The 21,963-nt window shown below is 42.8% G+C and overlaps 1 protein-coding gene across 6 annotated transcripts in view; it reads left to right on the top strand.

The window, feature by feature from the left end:
* The window catches only part of CREM (cAMP responsive element modulator), a 791,294-nt gene extending 773,277 nt beyond the window's left edge, over positions 1 to 18,017 (top strand). For all 6 annotated transcript variants that reach the window (XM_086941526.1, XM_086941525.1, XM_086941529.1 and 3 more), the window contains one exon: positions 16,891 to 18,017. In XM_086941526.1, coding sequence (XP_086797652.1) covers positions 16,891 to 17,035 — 145 coding nt within the window. In that variant the 3' untranslated portion in view covers positions 17,036 to 18,017. The remainder of the gene's footprint in view (positions 1 to 16,890) is intronic.
* The last annotated feature ends 3,946 nt before the right edge of the window (positions 18,018 to 21,963 follow it).

Here is a 21,963-nt window from a genome sequence, read left to right as displayed (position 1 = left end):
GGTCAACGTTGTGGATTCGATCTCTGTTGTTGCAGACATGGCGATTCTCAACGTTGAGGCATCAGTCTCCATTGGAGTCAACAAGGAGATGTTCAACATCGAGACTAAGCCCTCCATTGACGTCAACCCGGTGGCGTTAAACGTCGAGTCCTTGGTCCACATTAATGGCGTTCTCCATCGACGTTACTTCGCACGACGTCGAAGGCCTGGGTCTCTGTCGGCCACACCACACCCGACGTCTAAGCACCAGTCTTCGTCCGTGACATCACCCCCCTCGTTGAAGTACCATATATATATATGTGCGTGTATATATGTATATTTATAAATATTTTTAATGTACTCCAGGGTCCCTGCACGTAGGCAGGAATATTCAGTGCTTATGACTTTGATGAAGATACTCCTTGAAGAGAACTAGGATTACCGGTAATTAATTTATTCAACACCAAAATGGCAATATCGGACCATATTACATAGTTACCTGTTATGTATTATTTATGTTATATTTATTTTGGGGTAGGTAGTGTGACAAAAAGGGGGAACATTTATTGGAAATAGTGAAATACTAAACTGTACTACTTGTTTGTCTACTATGAAAAGAAGAAAACAATTCTTATTTATAAGGTTAACTATGTAGAGTACTGATGGCTACTTCTAGCTGTAGATTCCTCCCCTTTTTAAGTACTCTCCGGGCGCCAGATTGGATTTGGAAGTTTTAACAGAAGTGCTGCTATGCACCGCTAGGAGGGTCATCTAGCTCCACATTAGCCTTTATCTGCCCCAGAAGTAATGGAGCAGAGCTACATATGTGCGCTGGCGGCAGTTCCTATCTTTCTGAGCCTTCGAACACGTATATGGAGAGCCACTCCCTTTTTTATCAGTTGACAAATCCTTTCAATTCTCTTTTTCCAGCGTGAAGGAAACAATGTCCCCACCAAAGCCTACAGGGTTCAAACCGTGCAGTGACTGTTGGAAACAAATATCAGTGACGGATCCTCATGAGGGAAATGTAGTGCTTATATAGCGCACGAATCACCCCCCAAGGGGTCTCAAGGCGCTGTACACATACCGGTGTGGAACCCTTCCTGGCCTTTCCCTGTGAAGTGCCCACTCCTGTGCACCCCCAAGGTGAAGCCAGGCATCCTAGCGCTGTTGGGGCTGTTGTGGAGATTAAGCAAGCTATTGCCCAGAGTTGCAGAGTGGGACCCATGATTAGAATAGGCACTGAGGCGAGAATGATCAGGTCCGGGGAAATTGAACCCAAGACCCGCCGAGGCGGGAATTGAACCCTGGTCCGGGCCAGACCTCTGCATCAGGGTCTGCCGCTCTAACCATTGACGAATCTTCTCCACTTGAGGTCTGCCTCTGGTTTTCAAGCTCAGGCACTACTCAAAGTATGTGCCCTCATGCACACGAAGACCAGTTGGGACTGGGAACAAAGCTGTATGTCAATGAACACATGGACCTTGCTTAAGTCTTGCTCCTGATTCAAGTTGAGTGTATGGACCCATTTCCACACTCAAAGCCGTTCCAGTGTCTGGACTTCTTCAAGGTCGAAGTCCAAATTGAAGTAGAAGCATAAGAAGTCAAAACAAGACTTGACCCTATCCGCCTCCCTCTGTCTGAAAAGAAGTTGTCAGGTTGTTAAGGTGGCAAATAATATTGTTCTCTAGCTCCGCTTGAGTAACCAATTCCACATCTAGGCCTGCAGCGCCCCAAATTCCCCGGGCCAGCTTAGAAGCCACAGCAGGTCAAGACATTTAAAGAAGCCATGCTGTCAATTTCTGGCTGCCTTCAATTTCCCTCAGGCATGATTTTTGGTTTCTAAGGACCTGCAGCAGCCTCCACTGTTACCGTTGGCTGATCTGTCTTTGGCTCGGTCTGAACCCCTGGAACCTGCCTAAGGTTCTGCACTGACTGCAGTGCTGACTTCTATTCTATTTCTATAGCTGCATTGGTCCCTTCATCAGTGATGCCGATCCCACTGACACTGGATGTTGAGCACCTGCTGACTCAGGGTTTTGAACCCGGCCCAAGGTTGCACTTGCTGGTTCCTGTGTGTTCTGATGGAGACAAAGCACTTCCTCTCTTACGAAGTCTTCCTCAGGGGCACATTTATAATTTTAGCTTGGATTCTGACCAGTTTGCTGCCACCTGATAATAATTATGGGGATGAGGGTGGATGATTTACTCCTGCAGTACGATGAGGACAGTATATTCATGAATTGGAGGAGGCCAGTGGCCTGGATACTACCCCTGATACAGAGTTAGTTTCACACCTTGGAACCCCAATGGAGGTGAATGCTGCAGTGATTATACGTGCTGCTTAGGTCCCATATCTACAACTGCCTACTGTTGAACTCAAGACAAATGTCCTTGCTTAGGTTTCGCACACTGGTACAGCCTCATCTGAGCCCTTACTTGGCCAAGCCTTACTTTTGCCGATCAGTGAAATGGCAAGTGGTCAGACTCCGCAGGAGGGATGGGTTGGGAGAAATATGGGGAGTAGGTTTTGACAAACTAGCATTACAAAAAATGTTAAATGGCTTTGAAAGAGATAAAAAGTTCGAGATTTATAGAGCACTGATTCACTGATCCTCCATATTTGTCTGTTGAAAATATTTAGGCACACTATTGGACAAGGAATCTTTTCCTCCCGTCGTCCATTGTGGATTTGCTAATCCGCTGTTCTCTGATTTTCTGTCTGTTACAGAAGAATTTCAGGTGCACCTTCCATTACCCAAAACGGTGAACCAAGCAGTGTGTTGGGCAAAAACAAAAGGGCAAAACAGACAGGGTATGCCTAACCCAATCCCCAGCTGCTTGTGTGGACGCCCCAAAGGTACCCTAGGCTTTAAAATAAATATTTCCAAAATCCTTTTTATCAGAGGATTTGCACATCCTGTGCCCTATTTGTAATCCTTGACTCTCCAAGGTTCTAGGGCACACTGTGGGTGTCTTAGGATTCGGAATTCCAGCACTTGATTCACATATCCAGGGAAAGAATTATTTGGTGCACTACAGCTGGACTTAGCCAGCCCATGAGCAGTGGTTGGTCACTCCTGAATTGAGTGGGTGCAGGTTCTGACCTTTGGCCTACTCCTGCAGCCAACTTCTTACTGTGCACAGCCAAATGCTTTGTTCAGCAGAGGTTGGCTGCCTGAGGATGTGGGCACAGGGTCTGTTCAAAGGACAGGCACTCCATCCAGCCCCCACTGTATACAGCTGAGGGCTGTGCAAAGCAATGTTTAGCTGTCCAAAGGCCAGGCCCTGCAAAACTTAACAGAAGGATGTGCGCAGGCAGAGTTGGCCACGTGAGGGGGAGTGGTTGCAGGACATGGATGATGGCCAGATATTACGACTAACCCCTGCTGTACATAGCTGAATTCTGTGGGCGGTAGGGGTTAGCCACATGAAAGGACCTGGCCGCAGTGCCTGGTCGAACAGCAGGCCTTACAGCGAATCCTTGCTGAACCCAGCCAAAAGATGTGCACATTAAAAAAAAAAAATGTTTTAAACATAGTTTTATTATAAGGTTGATTTACAATACATCACGGGGTAAAGTACCCCACACAGTCTGAACTTATCAGTATGGGACACATTTTTCGCAATAATACAGACCGTATGTTAATCCACCGTTTACAACATTGATCCCAATATGACATTCTTGTATCGTACAGCTGTTCAAATAGTACTGCACCAGCATGCCACCCTACATTAGAGTTTTTAGAAAAACCAAACATCCAACAACTTCCCCTCCCTCTCCCTCCCCCCTTAGGCTCATCGAGTAAAATGTGTACATCTCTATACATATTCCAGATCAGCATATTGACTCTTTGTTATATACAGGTGTTGATAAGATGACTTACAGTAACCACCCCTTTTCTTTTGTAGTTTGTGAGGTCCACAGAGTCCCAACTCCCCTGCAGCAACGCCCATCCCAGTTTCTATCAAATCACATTTTAGGGGCAATACTCGAGTATGTCTATAGCACCAAGCTCTTCCAACAACATATTCCATTCCATAGATATAGGCATCTTACGCAGTCCCTTCTGTTCCTCCCTCTTCAATTCCGCACCCAGCCAAAAGATGTGCACATAAGGGTTGTCTACCTGTGCAGATTGATGTTTGGAAGAAGCATATCGTCAAACATCACAGAAATTCACTGAAAAAGTACAATTAAATTGAAGTTATGTTTAGAATATGTTTTTTTAACATCTGAACATATGTTTAAAAAAAGCAACTCTGAAATCCCTTGAAAAATCATTGCTAAAGTATGGTTCTGGTTAGGAATTAAAATGAAAAAACCCTCAAGTTCACAAATTTTGGTTCTGCAATCCATAACACGCACAGCAGACATGCCAACCATAGCTAGTGCACTAAATGCATTGCACACAACCTCATCCTTAATAGAAGAGATGCAATTTAACATTTTCTAGATGATCTTTGAGTTCATATTACAAATTATATTACCATAACACTGTCAATCAAACAACTATGAATATCATATTACTTACGAGTTTAAGTTTGTGTTGTTATTTAACTACATTGTGCTTTTAGGTATTGTTACTTATTGCCATTAAAACACATAGGTTACATGCATTGATTTTGTGTGGGAGATATGGTTACATGGCCATTGTGTAACTTTTAGATTGTGAAGCTAAGTGGCTTTGCCAACATTCCAAAGATGGTGCACACAGGGATATAGAGCTCTGCTAACCTGAGCATCAAGCCACGTCCATCCGGTTGCTGGTGAACTCCAGAGGAGCAGCCTCCCAGTATTTTCGCTGTGTGCACAGCATAGCAACTGTGGTTACTGAATGTGCAACACTCCCGGCAAGGCAGGAGAGAGAAAATAGGGCGGATCTGGAGCAAAAACACTGCCACCAGGAGGACCATACCACCTCTCTTTTTCGCAACCTGCTGAGAATCTTGGATTGCCCTTGGGTAAATTGCAGTTGTCAGGCTGCAGATGCCTAACAAGCTGCAACTCGGGGCATGGGAAGAAGCCTAGACATAGGGCTGCAGGACAGCACACTCCTTTGACTGTTGCCCGTTTAGAGTAGTCCACCCCACTCTGGGGATAGAGTACCACTTGGAGGAGGTACTCCTTTAGGGGGTTACAACAGCCTCTCTCCCCTATCCCATTTAGTGGACTCTTTAATGAGGTTTGTGGGAGTGCACCTTGGGACCTGGAGTGAGACCAAGATAAGGGCCTTCAGGACATCACTCATTGTGGACTGCTGCCTAGTGGGTGCGACCACCCCTCCCCAAGATTGGTCTGCCTCTGATGGTTTCCTGTGGGAGTGACAAGACAGCCTTTAGGAAGAGAGTATCACTTGTGGGCGTGCTGCGCTTGGGAGGCGGTAGCGGTCCATCTCTGCTTCCAAAGCCTTGGATGCTCTGCTGGTGCCTCAGGGTATGTGGTACATCAGAGGCTGGTAAGAGCTAAGACAGCATTCAGCCCACCCTGCACAGCTGCACAGTGGGGGTAACCTCTCCCTCACCTACATGTAGAGATTGCTGTTAGCTGAGCTGCCCAGCCGGAGAATGCGGGTTTACCTTCCTGTGCCTACTCTTCTGACTCTCAAGGCTCAAGGGCAGAACAGTTAGGAGCTCACCCCATAGGGCATGACTGAGTCTTGAACACATGAAACAGACATTAGAGAGTTCACAATTACTTTGCTCGGAAGAATAAGAATCATAAAATCTCATTGCCTACAGCCGAATATACTGGCCTATAGCACAGGGCCCACCAAATTCTTGAGCCACGTAAGTGGCCATCAGTACTTCAGATGGTAATACAACAAATGACATAACGTTAATCCACGTGGGAACTCATCGCTGCTGACCTAGTCTGGTGTGCTGCATCCTCATCCCCTCCTAAAGCTCCTTCTCCCATGTCCTCCCTCCCCCCACGAGGCAGTAAGTTTACCAGCTTAATTGCTCTCCACCAAGTTCCTCTGGGGACAGACTAGGAAGAGGGTTGCAGGGAATGAGCACGACATGGGAACCCCATCTCCACCATTCAGAGCATGAATATGTGCAATCACCAGGACCTCTGGCACCCACTGATGGATCCCATTTTCACAATTTTCGAGGCTGTGAAAGACGACGCCCAATTTGAAATTATTTGATACATCATCTAGCTTTTCTCTTTTAAACCCCATGTTACATAAGACACTAGTTCAAGCTAAAACTCAAAGTACACTAATTTAAAGACAAAAGTCCAACTGGCACAAGATCAAAAACAATTAACTTTCAGCTTAAATTTCTCAATTAACACACCGATCTATTGATGATATAAAGTACCATTTGAGTAGCCTTGATTCTTAGATTCTTGATGTCAAGGCACTCTTGAAATCAAGTATCTTAATGAATAATAGTTATATGGCTCAGAATAAGTGGTTCTGAATCAACTTAATTGTCTTAATGTGGAAGTGGATTTAGCAGATAGCCCTTGACGCTCCCTGTATTGCACTGATAGCAGATCTTAATTTTAAAAGCTGTTGTGCTTTAGAAAGAGCTAATAAAAGTCACAAAAACTGCATATTGAGTTAGATAATACCCAAAGGAGACAAATAAATGTTCTGATGGATACTTCTAACCACAGATCTCACACTTGGGAATTCTCCCCAGGCATCAGACTGGATCTGGCAACTTTTCAGCAGCATCTCTGCCTACTGGTGGGTGACTTTGTGCGGCTTCACACTGACATTATTCTGCTCCGTATATGTTACATGTGGAGCTGCATATAAGAGCTAACCATGAGCTCAGCCATCAGTTTTTTTCTTTCGACGCATTCAGATGCACACTGGATAATCTGTGAGTAAAACTCTAGTTAAAATACCAGGGAGAAGCTCAGGCTAAGAGGGGAGCCAGACATTACATATGCTTTTTGGTAGGGATTCAGAGAAAGACAACTATGAAGAAGGGAAAGTTTGTCTTCCCCATTATGATGACAGCAATTGAAGAGCTACAGGATGCCAGTGGGTTTGAAACTTTGTCTGATACTGGGCTTGGGTCTTCCCGCAGGTCCTGCTTTAGAAGAAAGTGCCTCTTTTACTGTTTTGATGCAAAGGGCAGCAGAAGTACTAGACTTGCAACTACCAACCATGGATGTCAAAATTAATGTCCTAACCAAAGTATTGCAACCTGGTCAAGCTCCCACTGAGTCACTGTTGCCCTTTACTAAGACTCTTAGTGACTCCCTTTTCAGCAATTGAGCTAAACCTTGTTCGAGGCTGCCTGTCAGTCAACGGGTTGCCCATCACCATCGCCCGGGGTCTGGGGAACCCTCCCTTTCTAATACAGCATATCACTCCAGAGAGTCTGATTGCCCAAGGTTCAGCCAGCAGGGCCAATACAAATGCTTTCCCTACCACTTATCCCAAACTATTGTAAATCTAAGCAAATTGAGACTTTTGGCACAGGATATTCTCCTCCATGAGTCTTGCTCTAAGATTGGTCTTTGTCAGCCCTCTCTTTGGCTGTCATTCTGCCGCCCTATGGGACATAGTGCTCCAAGTTATACCGGCTGATCCAAATAACATTCATGCATCTCTCATGTAGGATATTCAGGATCATTGCGATTTGGCAAAATTTATAATACTCCCAGGACTGGACACGACTGATTGCTTGGGATGTGCCATGGGATACCAGTGTGGCTCTCTGTCGTCATGCCTAAATGAGATCCGCATGATTCTTTGGGTATGTCCAGGCTTCTTTAATGGTCATGTCCTTCAACTAACCCACTTTTTGGGGATAAAGCAAACTCATCATTGGAGTGTTTTAAAGAGAGCAGAGCCATAGCGCATTCCTTGGGACTCGCTTCTCTCGTAAGGCAGTTCCACCAGTGATTTTGACCTCTTTGTGGCTACATTCTTCAACACTAGACTCCTCCTCCAGTATGCCTGGCTGTTCAGTCTTTGTGTAGCCTAGGCCACGGTTCCCAGAGACAAAAAGGTCAGCAGGGGCACCACGTTGCTCAGTCCCCCACCCCTTCAGCGCCCGCAAAACCCCTTTAGTTTGTCATTGCCTGCACAGAGCACCCTGTCTGAAGCAGGATCTAGATTTTCGAGACATGTGGGTCCTTCAAATTGTCTGTTTCTTCCATTAATTTCTGCTCATCCGCTCTGGCCTCCTTTCTACCAGAAGCTCCACCATATCTCTTTAAGGAAGAAGAGAGAGACTCCATCGTTTGGACACTGAAAGAGCTTTGATTTTTATATTGATCATTTGAGGAAACACTTATTGGACAATCAACTGTGTGTTGGGTTTTCTAGAGCAATAAACGGCAAAGCAGTGCAAAATGGACCTTTTCTTGAAGGATTGTTCTCTGCATAAAGAAAAAACTGCACTGACGCAAAATAGCCTCAAGAGGGTTGAGGGGCTCATCACGAGGGTCAAAGCTGTTATCACTGTGCTAGCACACAGACTGTTTGTCCTGGACATCTATTAGGCAGCCATGTGGGCTGCGGTGCTCACTTTCATGAAGCAATACTGCCTCAACAGTCAAGTTCATTGAGAGGGGCATTTTGCTCATGAGGTCCTGCAGAACATTTTGGCATGAGTGTTGTCATGGTATCTATTCTTAAGGTGAGAAATCTGTGGTTGGTAGTATCCATCAGAAGTAAAAGTTATGTTAAGTTTCGGTATGGATCTCTCTGGTGGATACTCTAACTGCATATTCCTCACCAACCCTCCGATCTCACAGTTTTTTTAACTGGACTCTCTTCTTTCTAAAAAGATCCTAATCTAGAGATATGCACACAGGCCATACTCATTTGCTGATGTGCTCTGCATCAGAGGGCAAAGACAGCCTAGAAAGCAGCTGTCAGCACATACTGGTGGCGCTTATATGTGGCTCTGGATGTCACTGCCACCTACTGGCTCTCAGGTGTACTGCTGAATAGATTCTGGATCCAGTCTGACCAATGGAGAGTATTCATAAGGTGAGGAACCAGCAGTTAGACAGAGTATCTATCCATCAGAAAGATTGCTACCGAATGCAAGTGATTTGTTCTTTATGGTCATTTCTGATTTAATCAAATATGATTTTAACTCCCTTTTGATTCAGATTCTAAATGCAACCTCAAAAGAAATATTTGAAAAGCTTTGAAATTAGGTTTTGGAGAAAATACATACGATTTGAATGAAGATTAAAGCTGAACTGTTGTTTGAAGCTTCTAACGACAGATCAGTGGTCAGTCACCAGTATGCCTACTTCTTCCTCTTTTCAGTCTATTACTGTTGAAGCATGGTGTAACAGTATATTTTCTGCTAAACCATCTTGACCCTTGTCCCCTAGGTGTAGTTCAGGGACTGGCCCCGGGACTAGCTCCTCTAATTGCAATACTGCTTAATCTCTTTCTGTCTGTGGCATCCTAGCGCACTGTAAGCAATAATTTTTCAAAAGGTATTTTCTAAACCCAGAGTGAGGCAACGCAGCAGTGATCTAGAAAGAATACAAAACAATCTTTACCTACTTTCAAGGTATTCTTCTTGTTGCATTGTAATGTTGCACCATGAAGGACTTCTTGAAAGTATGAAAACATTGTGTTCGAGGCATATGAGCTGCTGATTACACACTGTGTATAGATGGCCACCTAGTGTTGGGCTCGGATGTTTGCAGTTTGTTTTGTTGTAGAAAAGTCTTTGGAAGTCACGGGATAGGTGACTCCTTATTTGGATGATACTGCGCATGGGCATCGGCTCCATCCCCCGATTGTTTTTTTCTGCCACCGGGCTCGGATGTGTTTCCAGCGCTCCGTGTTGGAACCGATTTCCTTTGGGTCGCAATCCTCACCAACTTACAGAAAATCAGTTTCAAATGCTTCCCCAGTCAACGCTACTCTACAACACCGAAGATTTCGATTCCGGTCATCATCGATGGCCTTCGGGCCTAACTAGGCCTCGACTCCAGCTCATGGAAGGGACGCCATTTAAAAAGTGTCCTCAATGTGGGTCGAAGTTTCCCCTCACCGACCTTCATGAAGTGTGTAACCTTTGCCTCTCCCCGGAGCACCAGGCCAGAGACGGTTCAGTTTGTGCCTCTTTCCGCTCCAAAAAGACTATCCGGGACCGAAGAGCTAGGAGAACAATGGCTCGATCTTCAGCTCCGATTCCAGACGACATCTTTGAATAAGGCGTCGATGTCCCAGAACAACACGACGTCGACAGCAACTCCAAGGCAGAAGATTCAGACGTCGAGGACATCACTCCAGCACAGCCGGTCGTAAGTAAGACCGTCGACCCCGACCTTTCCTCGACAATCCAAAGAAGGACCCGGTCACACTCTCGCTCTCGGGCTCGGGTGAACACCGACGCACTGCTTCTACTGCCCCACCTTCGGGCCCAGCTAAGAAGCTAACTAAGCCTTCAGGTGACTCGGGCTCGATTCGGCCTTCCCACGGTGTCGGCACACACTACCAGCACCGAAAAAGACAACATCACCGGCCCTGTCAACATCCAAACCACTGGCGCCTAAGCCTACCGCTACTTCTTCGGCACCGAAACCACGGTCGGAACCAAGCAAACCCGCTTCAGATTAAAACAGACCACCGGGACCGAAAAAACCATTGGATCCCAAAAATATACCGGAGCCGAAAAAATCATCGGAGCCGAAAAAGACTCCTGCTTCTCCGGTTAAGGACATTGCCAAAAAAACGAAAGAAACCGCTTTGGTGCCGAAGCCTCCCTCCGCACCAAAAGATCGGCCTCCTGCAGAGGACTTATTTCATCCAGACCCTGCACAAAAAGACTCTAGCTAAAGACCCAATCACTGGACAGCTAATTTTATCTTCAAAAATCGACCACTGAATTACACCAGTGCCCGCCAGCTCCTCATTCAAAGAAAAAGGATATATACCCCTCAAGACCTTCCCCACCAGAAGACACTATGGGTTTTAATCAGTTGATACACAGCCGCGCAATATCATGGAGTAGATATGCATACAGACCCTGTAGATGAAGACTTTCTAATGGATACCTTTGATAATGCAAAAGGTCCTCATCCATTTTACCAATGCTTAAAGCAGTGAATAAGCATGCTCCTGAAGTCTTCAAGGACCCAGTCAGAACTCGGGTCATTAACCCTCGAATAGAGAAAAAGTATAAAGCTGCCCCTTTAGACCCAGCATATATCAAAGGTCCAATACCACTAGACTCACTTGTAGTTTCCAACGCACGCAAGAGAGCAAACTCACAAACATCAGGTGAAGCTGCACCACCAGATAAAGAGTCTAAGCTACTTGACGCATCAGGGAAAAGAACTGCGTCTCAAGCAGCAAACATGTGGCGTATTGCCAATACACAAGCATTATTGGCCAGATATGACAGGGCCCATTATGACGAATTAGAATCACTAATGCGACACCTCCCTGATAAATACAAAGATAGAGCAAATGAGCTTATTCAAGAAGGGAAAAATATTACAAACACCTCTATTCGGTGTGCACTTGATGCAGCGGACACCGCCTCCAGGGCTGTTAACACCAGTGTTTTATTATGTAGACATGCCTGGCTACGCATATCAGGGTTCAAACCTGAAGTCCAAAGTGCTATACTTAATCAACCCTTCCATGAGCAACACTTATTCGGACCCAATGTAGATGTATCACTTGAAAAAATGAAAAAGGCTACAGATACAGCCAAATCTATGTGAGCCCTGCAGTCGCAGGCTCCCAGACGTTCATTTTGCCGCTCATCTTATCGAGGCACCACCAGGGGATACTCCTCAGACACACCTTCTACCTCATACAAATCCCCTACACAAACAAAGGGGAGGTTACAGGGGTAACAATAACAAAGGCAGAGGTAAAAACAACAACTCCCGCTCTGCCTCTACCCCTGCCCAATGACTCCCAGTCCCTTCCCCCGTCCCATTTCACTCCTGTTGGGGGAAGACTACAACAATACCTACCAGCCTGGTAAAACATCACATCAGACAGGTGGGTGCTTCAAATAATTCAATCAGGTTACTGTCTAGAGCTAACATCCACCCCCTCAAACATACCACCCAAGCAACGTCAAATGTCACAAGAACATTTAACACTGCTCAGACAGGAAGTAATATCCCTCCTGCAGAAAAATGCAATAGAAATAGTCCCAAAGCATCAGAAAAACAAAGGAGTATACTCCCTATATTTTCTAATCCCAAAGAAGGACGGATCTCTAAGACCTATCCTAGACCTCAGACCTCTAAACATTTACATACAGTCGGATCATTTTCATATGGTCACACTCCAACAAATCCTTCCACTCCTGTTACAAAACGTTAATTTGATAACTTACAAAACAACTTCCTTGTTACTCTAGATGTCAAGGACGCCTACTTCCACATTCCCATCCACACAGCGCACAGAAAATATCTCAGATTTGTGCTAGGCGGGCAGCACTAACAATTCAAAGTGCTCTCATTCGGAGTCACAACAGCCCCAAGGGTGTTTACCAAATGCCTAGCAGTAGTAGCAGCACACTTAAGAAGACAACATATTCACGTCTTCCCATACCTAGATGATTGGCTCATAAAAGCCAGCTCATACAGCCAGTGTGTACAACACTCTCAGGCTACTATTCAACTGCTTCACGACTTGGGATTCACAGTAAATCACACCAAGTCACATCTGCAACCTTCACACATACAACAATATCTCGGCGCTACAATACACACCCAACTAACACTAGCCTATCCCTCTCCAAACAGGATAATAAGTGTACAAACTCTCCTAACAAAATTCAAACTGCAACACGTGCTTCCAGCTCGAGTGTTCATGCAGCTCATAGGATTGATGGCATCTTGCATATTTATAGTGCCTCACGCAAGACTGCAAATGCGTCCACTTCAAGAGTGCCTAGCACGCCAATGGAACCAGGCTCGTGGTCAATTAACAGACCTAGTGTTGGTAGACAGTCTGACTCATCGCTCTCTGTAATGGTGGAGCACCAAAAACCTTTCAAAGGGCCGACCGTTCCTAGAGCCAGTTCCTCAGATAATCCTGACAGCGGACGCATCGCTCTCCGGCTGGGGAGCTCACCTACTGCATCACACCATGCAAGGCAGGTGGACACCGCAACAAAAGTTACTCCACTTCAAACACTTGGAGTTACTATCTGTTTTCCTAGTCCTAAAAGCATTCCAAAAACAAGTATCAGGCAAAGCCGTCTTAGTCCGCACAGATAATATGACAGCCATGCACTACATAAACAAACTAGGGTAAACACACTCTCTGCAGCTCTCTTAGTTAGCTCAGCAGATATGGAGATGGGCTATACCACTAAAAATCTTCCTCTTGCCCAAAAAGTTCCAGGAGTACAAAACACCATGGCAGATCTGCTAAGTCGACAGACACAGCAGATCCACGAGTGGGAACTTCATCCACAAGTTCTTCAACCGTTGTTTTAAATGTGGAGACAACCTCAGATAGACCTCTTCGCAACCCACGAAAACGCAAAATGCCCAAACTTCCCTGCCAGATATTCACACCCGCTGTCCAAAGGCAATGCGATATGGATGAACTGGTCCGGAAAATTTGCGTACGCTTTTCCTCCTTTCCAACTACTTCCGTTAGTGATACGCAAGCTACAGCAACATTCCCTAACACTCATTCTAATAGCTCCAACTTAGGCCAGACAACCGTGGTACACCACACTGCTGCAACTATCGGTGGTACCACACCAAAAACTAAGCCTATCTCCACGTCTCTTGACACAGAACCATGGAGGGATCAGACACCCGGACCCAGCTCAGCTCAACCTAGCGATCTGGCTCCTGAAGTCATAGAGTTCGGTTATCTCAACCTTCCTCCAGAATGCATGAACGTTATTAAAGAAGCCAGATGTCCCGCTACGAGAGCATGTTATGCTGCTAAGTGGTAACGATTTGTAATATACTGTCAAAACAACCACATAAATCCATTTGGTTGTGTCTATTCAACACATCATAGGATTCCTATTACACCTTCAAAAGTGTAATTTAGCTTACACGTCTATCAGACTACACCTTGCTGCCATTGCAGCATATTTACAAAATAGACAACATCTATCTCTGTTTAGAGTACCTGCTATAAAAGCTTTCATGGAAGGACTCAAAAGAATAATCCCTCCCAGAACACCACCTTCACCAGTGTGGAACTTAAACATTATTCTTACACGGTTAATGGGACCTCCCTTTGAACCGTTACATAAACGCGAATTACAATTCCTAACTTGGAAAGTAGCTTTCTTAGTAGCTATTACTTCTCTCAGAAGAGTCAGTGAACTACAAGCATTTGCGATTCACGAACCCTTTTTGCAAATGCATCATAACAATGTGCTTCTACGCACGAATCCTAAATTCCTTCCAAAAGTCATTTCACCATTTCATCTAAATCAATCTGTTGAACTGCCCGTTTTTTTCGCGCAGCCACAAACAGTCGCAGAAAGAGCTCTACACACCTTAGACGTCAAAAGAGCATTACTGTACTACATTGAAAGGACACAAACTTTTCGTAAAACTAAACAACTTTTTGTATCTTTTTCACCACCACAGAAAGGCAACCCCATATCAAAACCGGGGTAGCTAGGTGGATTGTTAAATGCATACAACTATGTTACCAGAAAGCCAAACGTACATTAACAATTCCTCCAAAAGCCCATTCTACAAGGAAAATGGGGGCTTCAATGGTATTCTTAGGGAACATTCCCCTAGATGATATATGCAAAGCAGCTACATGGTCTACACCGCACACATTCACAAAACATTATTGTGTAGATGTGCAAACTAAACAACAAGCCAATGTGGGCCAGGCTGTACTAAAAACTCTGTTTCAAACTACTGCAACGGATACTGATGGTCGCCGCTAGGTGTGGGTACTGCTATACAATCTATGCACAGTGTGTAATCTGCAGCTCATATGCCTCGAATGGAAAATGCTACTTACCAGTATGCATCTGTTCTTGGCATGTAGAGCTGCAGAGTTACACACGCCCACCCGGCTCCTCGCCTACCTGTATCCGTTCCAGTATTATCTTAATTAAATCACAAGGAAATCACTAATTCTTGTATAACTCCATCACTTCCCTAATGGCGAAAAACAATTTGGGGATGGAGCCGATGCCAATGCGCAGTATCATCAAAAGGAGGACTCACCTCTCCTGTGACTTCCAAAGACTTTTCTTCAACAAAACAAACTGCAAACATCCGGGCCCAACACTAGGTGGCCATCTATGCACAGTGTGTAACTCTGCAGCTCTACATGCCAAGAACATACTGGTAAGTAGCATTTTCCTTTCTGTACTTTGAAAGATTGCTGGTCACCGCTGTTAGCTGTGCCTATGCTGACACAATTTAAAAATGTCTGGCATTGGCAAAGCAAGAGCAATTATCTTTGCCATTAGTTGTTTTTAGTTTGTATTGTTTACTAGACAAAATATTCAATTTTATTAGATTTTTAAAATGATTATATGCTTTGGTAATACAGCCTGTAAGACAAAAGTTCTTTAAAAGTCATATTTATTCACATATATGTTGCCTGTTGAAATAAATTCAGACTTTACAAAATTCTCAGCGATGTCCTTGGATGCTCATAGGAAGTTATAGATGCAGCTTCAAAGAATTAAACTTATTCATGAGTTACAAGTTACTTATGTGTAAAAACATTCTTGTCTAAATTTAAGATGTATACATTTCTGCAAATGTTAATGTTTAGCCAAGTGGAATTCTGTGTCTTTTTATAGGAAATATTATTCACTGTGGAGAAAACCTTTCCCTGTACCTCCACAATTTTGTTCAGTGTTCCCTCCTCATCCCGGTTGTTGATAGAGATGTACTTATGCTCTTGACAGAAGTTAAAGCTCCAGGGCAGTGGTGTCCCTCCAATAATATAATTAATTGACCACAGACTTGCATATTTTTGTATGTCGTTTCCTCTATTATGTCATCATTGAAATTTCCGCAACACACCTCCTGAAGCAGAAAGATTTTAACAGGCTTAGCGTTACACTATACTAGTGTATTATTAGATGTGAACATTTACAAGTGTATATTCATGTTTTGCTAATAAAAATGTGAGTTTTTCACAAAAAAATTAACGTATTTGTGCACCCTTGTTTAACTTAGGTGTGCAAATAACTTTCAGAATCAGGCCTGTAGGTTTTCGATTAAATGCTGATTTTCTTTCATGAATATGAGCCATGTAAACATACCTGTGTTGTAGATGAAGATCCCGCTTTCTTGCTTTCTGCATGTAATATATCATCCTGCATGATCTAATTTATTGATTGTTAGCATGCTTTTCCATTGCCTCTGCAGCATTGCTTTCCTCTCATGCCTCTTCAGGTTACTTCTGCTTCATTTTGCATTTTGATATTAACAAGTAAATCATCTGTGCTTGGACTTACGAGTAGTCGCTTTTCTCTTTCAGTAGATTTTCCTTAAAGTGATCTTTGTAAATGATTATGACTTGAATTAGAGAGTGCTGAATTGTGTGCATTAAATATACACTCAGGAATGAGAAAGGAATTGGCGTTTTTGCTACGATCACAATATGAATCCGTTTTCATGTAGTAGAGACGCAGTAAGAGATACAGTATGTATACATACTTTTGAGAATTTACATGAAATAATATATATTTAGGGACGTCAGGACTTGCACTATTGTTTTTAAAATTGTATAGCATTTTCTTGGTGTATATGTTCGAGCTGACCAGCCTATATGTATGATAGCTGACCATTATAACGTGTCTTTAAACTGATGTGGTGAAGTTTAAGAGTAATATATTTAGGACAGGTATCTGTTGAGGATGCGTCTCATATTTGGCAAGTAAAAGATTTGCATTTTGGACACATTTTCTCTTTACACGTATTGTGATGAAAGTCGTTTTTGGTAGTCATTTGCCTTGTGTTGCTTCCAGGGAAGCTGCTCGGGAATGTCGCAAGAAGAAGAAAGAGTACGTCAAGTGTCTTGAAAACCGGGTGGCTGTACTTGAAAACCAAAACAAGACTCTAATTGAGGAACTAAAGGCACTTAAAGATCTTTACTGTCGTAAAGCAGAATAGATGCCTTTGGAGGGACTTTTTTTAAACTTTGAACTTTGATTAAGTAAGGCATGAGAGGAGGCAATTGCTGTGTGGACTTCAAGATGGAGTTTTGTTCTTGGAATAATAACATTTTCAGTGTTCAGTACAAGGAGGAGTTTAATTCCAACTGTCCACAATCATGAACATACAGAATAGCTCTACATGGTCTTAATCATATATTTTATTGGCATGTCAATTGTTTTCATTTTTGTTTGCCTTTTCTGCTTCTGCTTTCTGTAGGGAAGCTGCAAAAGAGTGTAGACGTCGGAAGAAAGAGTATGTCAAATGTCTGGAAAGTCGTGTTGCAGTACTAGAAGTTCAAAACAAGAAACTTATAGAAGAGCTTGAATCTTTAAAAGATATATACTCTCCTAAAACAGATTAGAGCTAATATTTGCTTTGACATAGTAGAAACATCCAAACACGCACTGAAGGTATAACTTGTAAAAATTACTGTATTGCTTTTTCCATTTCTTTGTTTTTCTGACCTGTAACATTCCGGAATTGCTCTACTGTAATTTTTAATAATCAGCTCAAACATTAACTCTTTTAAAATAACAAAAAATGTAAACGTATGTGTATAACGTTAAAGTTTAACATTTATGACATGTAAAAATTGTTCCATGGCCGTACATTTGCTTATCACATTTTTGAATTTGTTATTGATACAGTGCCCTAAGTGAGACTTTGTTTTGTAGGTCTTTTAAGAGGTAATCAGAGCTGATACTGTACATTTCTTAACAAAAACATAATTACTCACTCAGAGTATCTCAGGCAACAATTTATATGTAAAGTATGTTTATTACGGCATACATATAAAACATACTGTTAATTTATAAATGAATTTATAACTTACCCTGTATATTTTTGTATCAATTGCTTTGTGAAATTAGTCTTGCATTTCTGTCATTGAATGCTATAGTTGCACAAAGATTTTAATAGAACCATGTTGGTTACATTTTGTGACGTCTGTTATTTATATTATTACTTTCTGTAACAAATTTGAGAAATGTATTGATTTGGACCTGCAATCAGCTTTTAAATTATTAAACCCCCGAAACTGTTGTTTAGTTTCTGGGTAGCTGATGCCCACCGAGGAGCATTTGCATAGAGAAAAAAAACGAAGCTGTAGCATCTTCTTTCAAGTAGTTTTTACTGAGGATGTTGGTATCTTTAACATGGTCTGTCATTATATAGTCATTTAGTTGGAGTCTAAAGAAATGATTCCAACTTGAAACCTCTCTAAAATCTAATGTAGAACTTAGGGAAAATCAGCTATGAAAATAAGGCACTTGCGGTCGGATAGTCTGCATTGCACTTAATAGATCTTAGGGGATATACAGCTATGACAGTTTCTTTTACCGTACTCTATCCCCTTTTAGTGTGCTCTCCATCTTAACTTCTGTCCCCTTCTCCTCTTCCTCTTTCATCATGAAAGTCTCTGATCTAACAAAAGGATCGGATATTGGTTTCATATAGACTAAAAACATATGACAGTAATAATAAAATACATTATATTGCATTGCAGGTTAAGTGCAAATTCTTGAGCTACAAATCTCTCCCATATTTCTATTCTACAGAACCCATCATCAAAGAATTCCTGTGAAGGGAGTCCGTATTTAGATTTTGTATTTATTTGTACTTTCATATTGTACAGAATCTGCGCCAAACTGTGTAGAATGGCTTTCCCATTCTGTATGAATTACTCCGTTCTAGACCCCTATTTTTAGCATGTTATTGAATTTATAAACAAAAAATGTACTTGGTTCCATTTCCTATTTGAGTGAATTCTTCATTGGAACTCTTTTTCCATATTTGCCTATTAGGAAATATTGGATATGCAGCATTTAGAGGCAGACACGTTCCAACTGTTCTTTTGAGGAAGGGCACTCTACCAGGATGCTTTCATGCTTTTTTAGTATTTCCAAACAATTGGAAATTATTTACTCAACATCTTTTAGGTGTTTGTATGTGTTGTGGTATTTACTCATAGGAAATTCTTTTATTTTTCTTCAAAATGCTTTTTTGTTCATGAAGTGCCTGTAATGTGATAGAAAGAAGGGTGAAGTGGTTGATCTCTGCATCACAAGGAATGCCTTTTTGATCTCCGAAAATGAAGTTTCTGCCATTCTATCAATTACCCTGATAATGTTAGATGTAGTCAAGCTGACCTACTCCAAACCCAGTTTCGTCCTGAAAGCTCCCAAGTGACGTTCTCTGGCCAAGTTTGGGTTTGTTATTGAAATAAAATACATCCTGCATCCATTACTGCTCATAAGAAATGTCATTCACAAACCTCCTTTTCATGGTCCCAGTTAATATCCACCTTGAAGGGATTGAAACATATTTCCACCAGTCAGGGGGAATTCCCTGAAAATTCAATGGTGTCTTCTCAAAACTCTTGGGGCCTCCACTACAGCCAATCCACAAAGGTGAATTGAGACACCTCTTGTGGCAGGCTGCCTTCCTTTTACCGATCACTTTAGCACGTGGGATAGTGAGTTTCAAGATATGTGCTTCCATGAATCCCGCTTGGCTATAGTCAGTAATAATAAGGCACATATTTAAGTTAAATTCACAAGGTTGTGTTTGAGTTCAATGTTAGTCAGTTCATTTCAACCAAAAGGCTTTTTTAGGTACCCTTCCTCTCTGGCAGAATGGTTGTCATCCAGGGGTATACTCATCAAAGTCATAATCTATGAATAATCCCTGCCCATGTGTGGGATCCCGGATCATATATAGAATATATATATGTATATATATATATATATATATATATATATATATATATATATATACACACACACACACACACACATACACACGAGAGGGAAATCCTTTTTGTTCATGGCGCTGCAGAGGCATTCATTTAAGCAGGCGTAGTCCCATTCGGAAGCTCACTGAAGGGCTTTACAAACTTTCCTGAATTGTGTGTGAGTACCCGGAACGAGAAAGTATAACAAATGAACTGAATCTCCCAGCGTGTATGAGGAAAAGCATTTCATTGTAATGGCACGCGTGAGGCCAATCCAATTATTGATCAAATAACAACACAGCTGTCAGTACTGGACACGATTTCTTACTTTTTGTGCAATGACCTTTTATGAACAAAACATACCGGTCTCTTTTTACTTACGTCACTAGTTTATTAAGTCATTTTTGCTTACTAGTCCGAATTTCATTTTTTCTCAAGAAAGTTTTTTTGGTGCATAAACAAAATATGTACAAATATATACAATATTAACAATGTAGAACAAAATTATTACAAATTAACACCACATCCACAACAGCTCACTGCCTGCTGTTACTGGCCTCTGATGAGAAGCCAAAGCTTCGAAACGCGTCAGGCCTGGGGACTTAATATTGGGATGTGAAGCTGCATACCTGCGAAGGAAAATGGTTTTGTTAAACTTACTGGCTGTGGAGTGCCGTCCTACAGCTGGGGACTTTTTGTGTGAATACAAACGCGGCGCTTCCAGGCCGCGAGGACGACGCACCATCTGAAAGCAACAGACCCCCAAGAGTGAATCATCACCCCTTGATGGGCGCAGCAGGGAAACAATGAAGGTATGCAAAATCGCATTCTGAAGCCTAATGGAGGGCTTTGAAAAGTGTCCTTTGAAATCACGTAACAGCAGACAAACCCACTGGAGGGTTCAATTAGGCAGTAAAAGACTCCAATTCCCGTAATGCACCAGTGATTTAATTATCAACATAAAGGCACACCGGAAGCCATATCACTGAGGAAATCATTTTGGTGGAAAAAGGAGAGCCGCAGAGCACTGCCTGCTGTTACTGGCCTCTGATGAGAAGCCAAAGCTTCGAAACGCGTCAGGCCTGGGGACTTAATATTGGGATGTGAAGCTGCATACCTGCGAAGGAAAATGGTTTTGTTAAACTTACTGGCTGTGGAGTGCGGTCCTACAGCTGGGGACTTTTTGTGTGAATATATATATATATATATACATATGTGAAAACATATACATGCAGCCTAGAATGTTTACAACATGGCAAAAATGCCGAAATTACACAGCTTTGCATTGTAAGAACAATACCCTCCTAACCCATAAGGAAAAGAGGAAGCAGTGAGAAATTGTCATATAACAATGCTTTATTGCCTTAGGAAAGCTTGTAATTGCAGGCAGTTGCCTGTAGGCTGCATAGCAGAGCAATAAAACACAGAAAAAACTGACACCTTCCCTTTAAGGCTTTCAAGGGTTAGGGTACCGTGCCTTTAAGACCTGCAGTACACCCGCTGCTCACATAATACACCACAGGTGACAGTTAGGTCAGTTCTTTTTTCCGGCTCCTTATGTGAGGATCCTGTAGTTTGAGTTCTTAATTTTTTTTTTTTACTGAAAGTGTGTTATTTGATATTTTTTCCGAAAATTCAACATTTTCTGATTCCTAGAGGCTTATTCTACTGGTTTTTGGTATTTTCCATATTTTTTTCCATTCAGAATTCCTGCTTTATTTCGGAAATGTCCTTCCTGTGGCAAGAAAATGGCACTGTCAGACCCACACTCCGTGTGTATTGTGTGTCTTCCAACTTCACACAACCCTGACCAGTGTTCGCATTGCCAGAAGATTTCAAGACGGACTCTGCGCGACAGAGAACGAATCCAGCTTCATGCCCAGCTGGAGAATGACAGAAGACATCATGGAGGTGACCATGGAGACTTCAGAGCACCTTCTTCAAGTTAGCAACACCGAAAACGGCGTTGTTCCACCTCCCCTGAGTCCAGGAAGAAGAAGGTGACTGAAAGTTCGCCGTCAACGTCGAGATTGCCGTCAAAGAGGCTGACTCACTCTTCAGCATCAAGGGAGAAGTCATCGTCTCGACGTCGAGACTCTCCGCCGCATACAAGTAAGTCGGCGTCGAGGCACAGCACTTCGGGCTCGATGGC

Source organism: Lissotriton vulgaris, chromosome 10 (genome assembly GCF_964263255.1).
Source record: "Lissotriton vulgaris chromosome 10, aLisVul1.2, whole genome shotgun sequence".
Taxonomy (NCBI): Eukaryota; Metazoa; Chordata; class Amphibia; order Caudata; family Salamandridae; genus Lissotriton; species Lissotriton vulgaris.
This window is presented reverse-complemented; position numbering and strand designations above follow the sequence as displayed.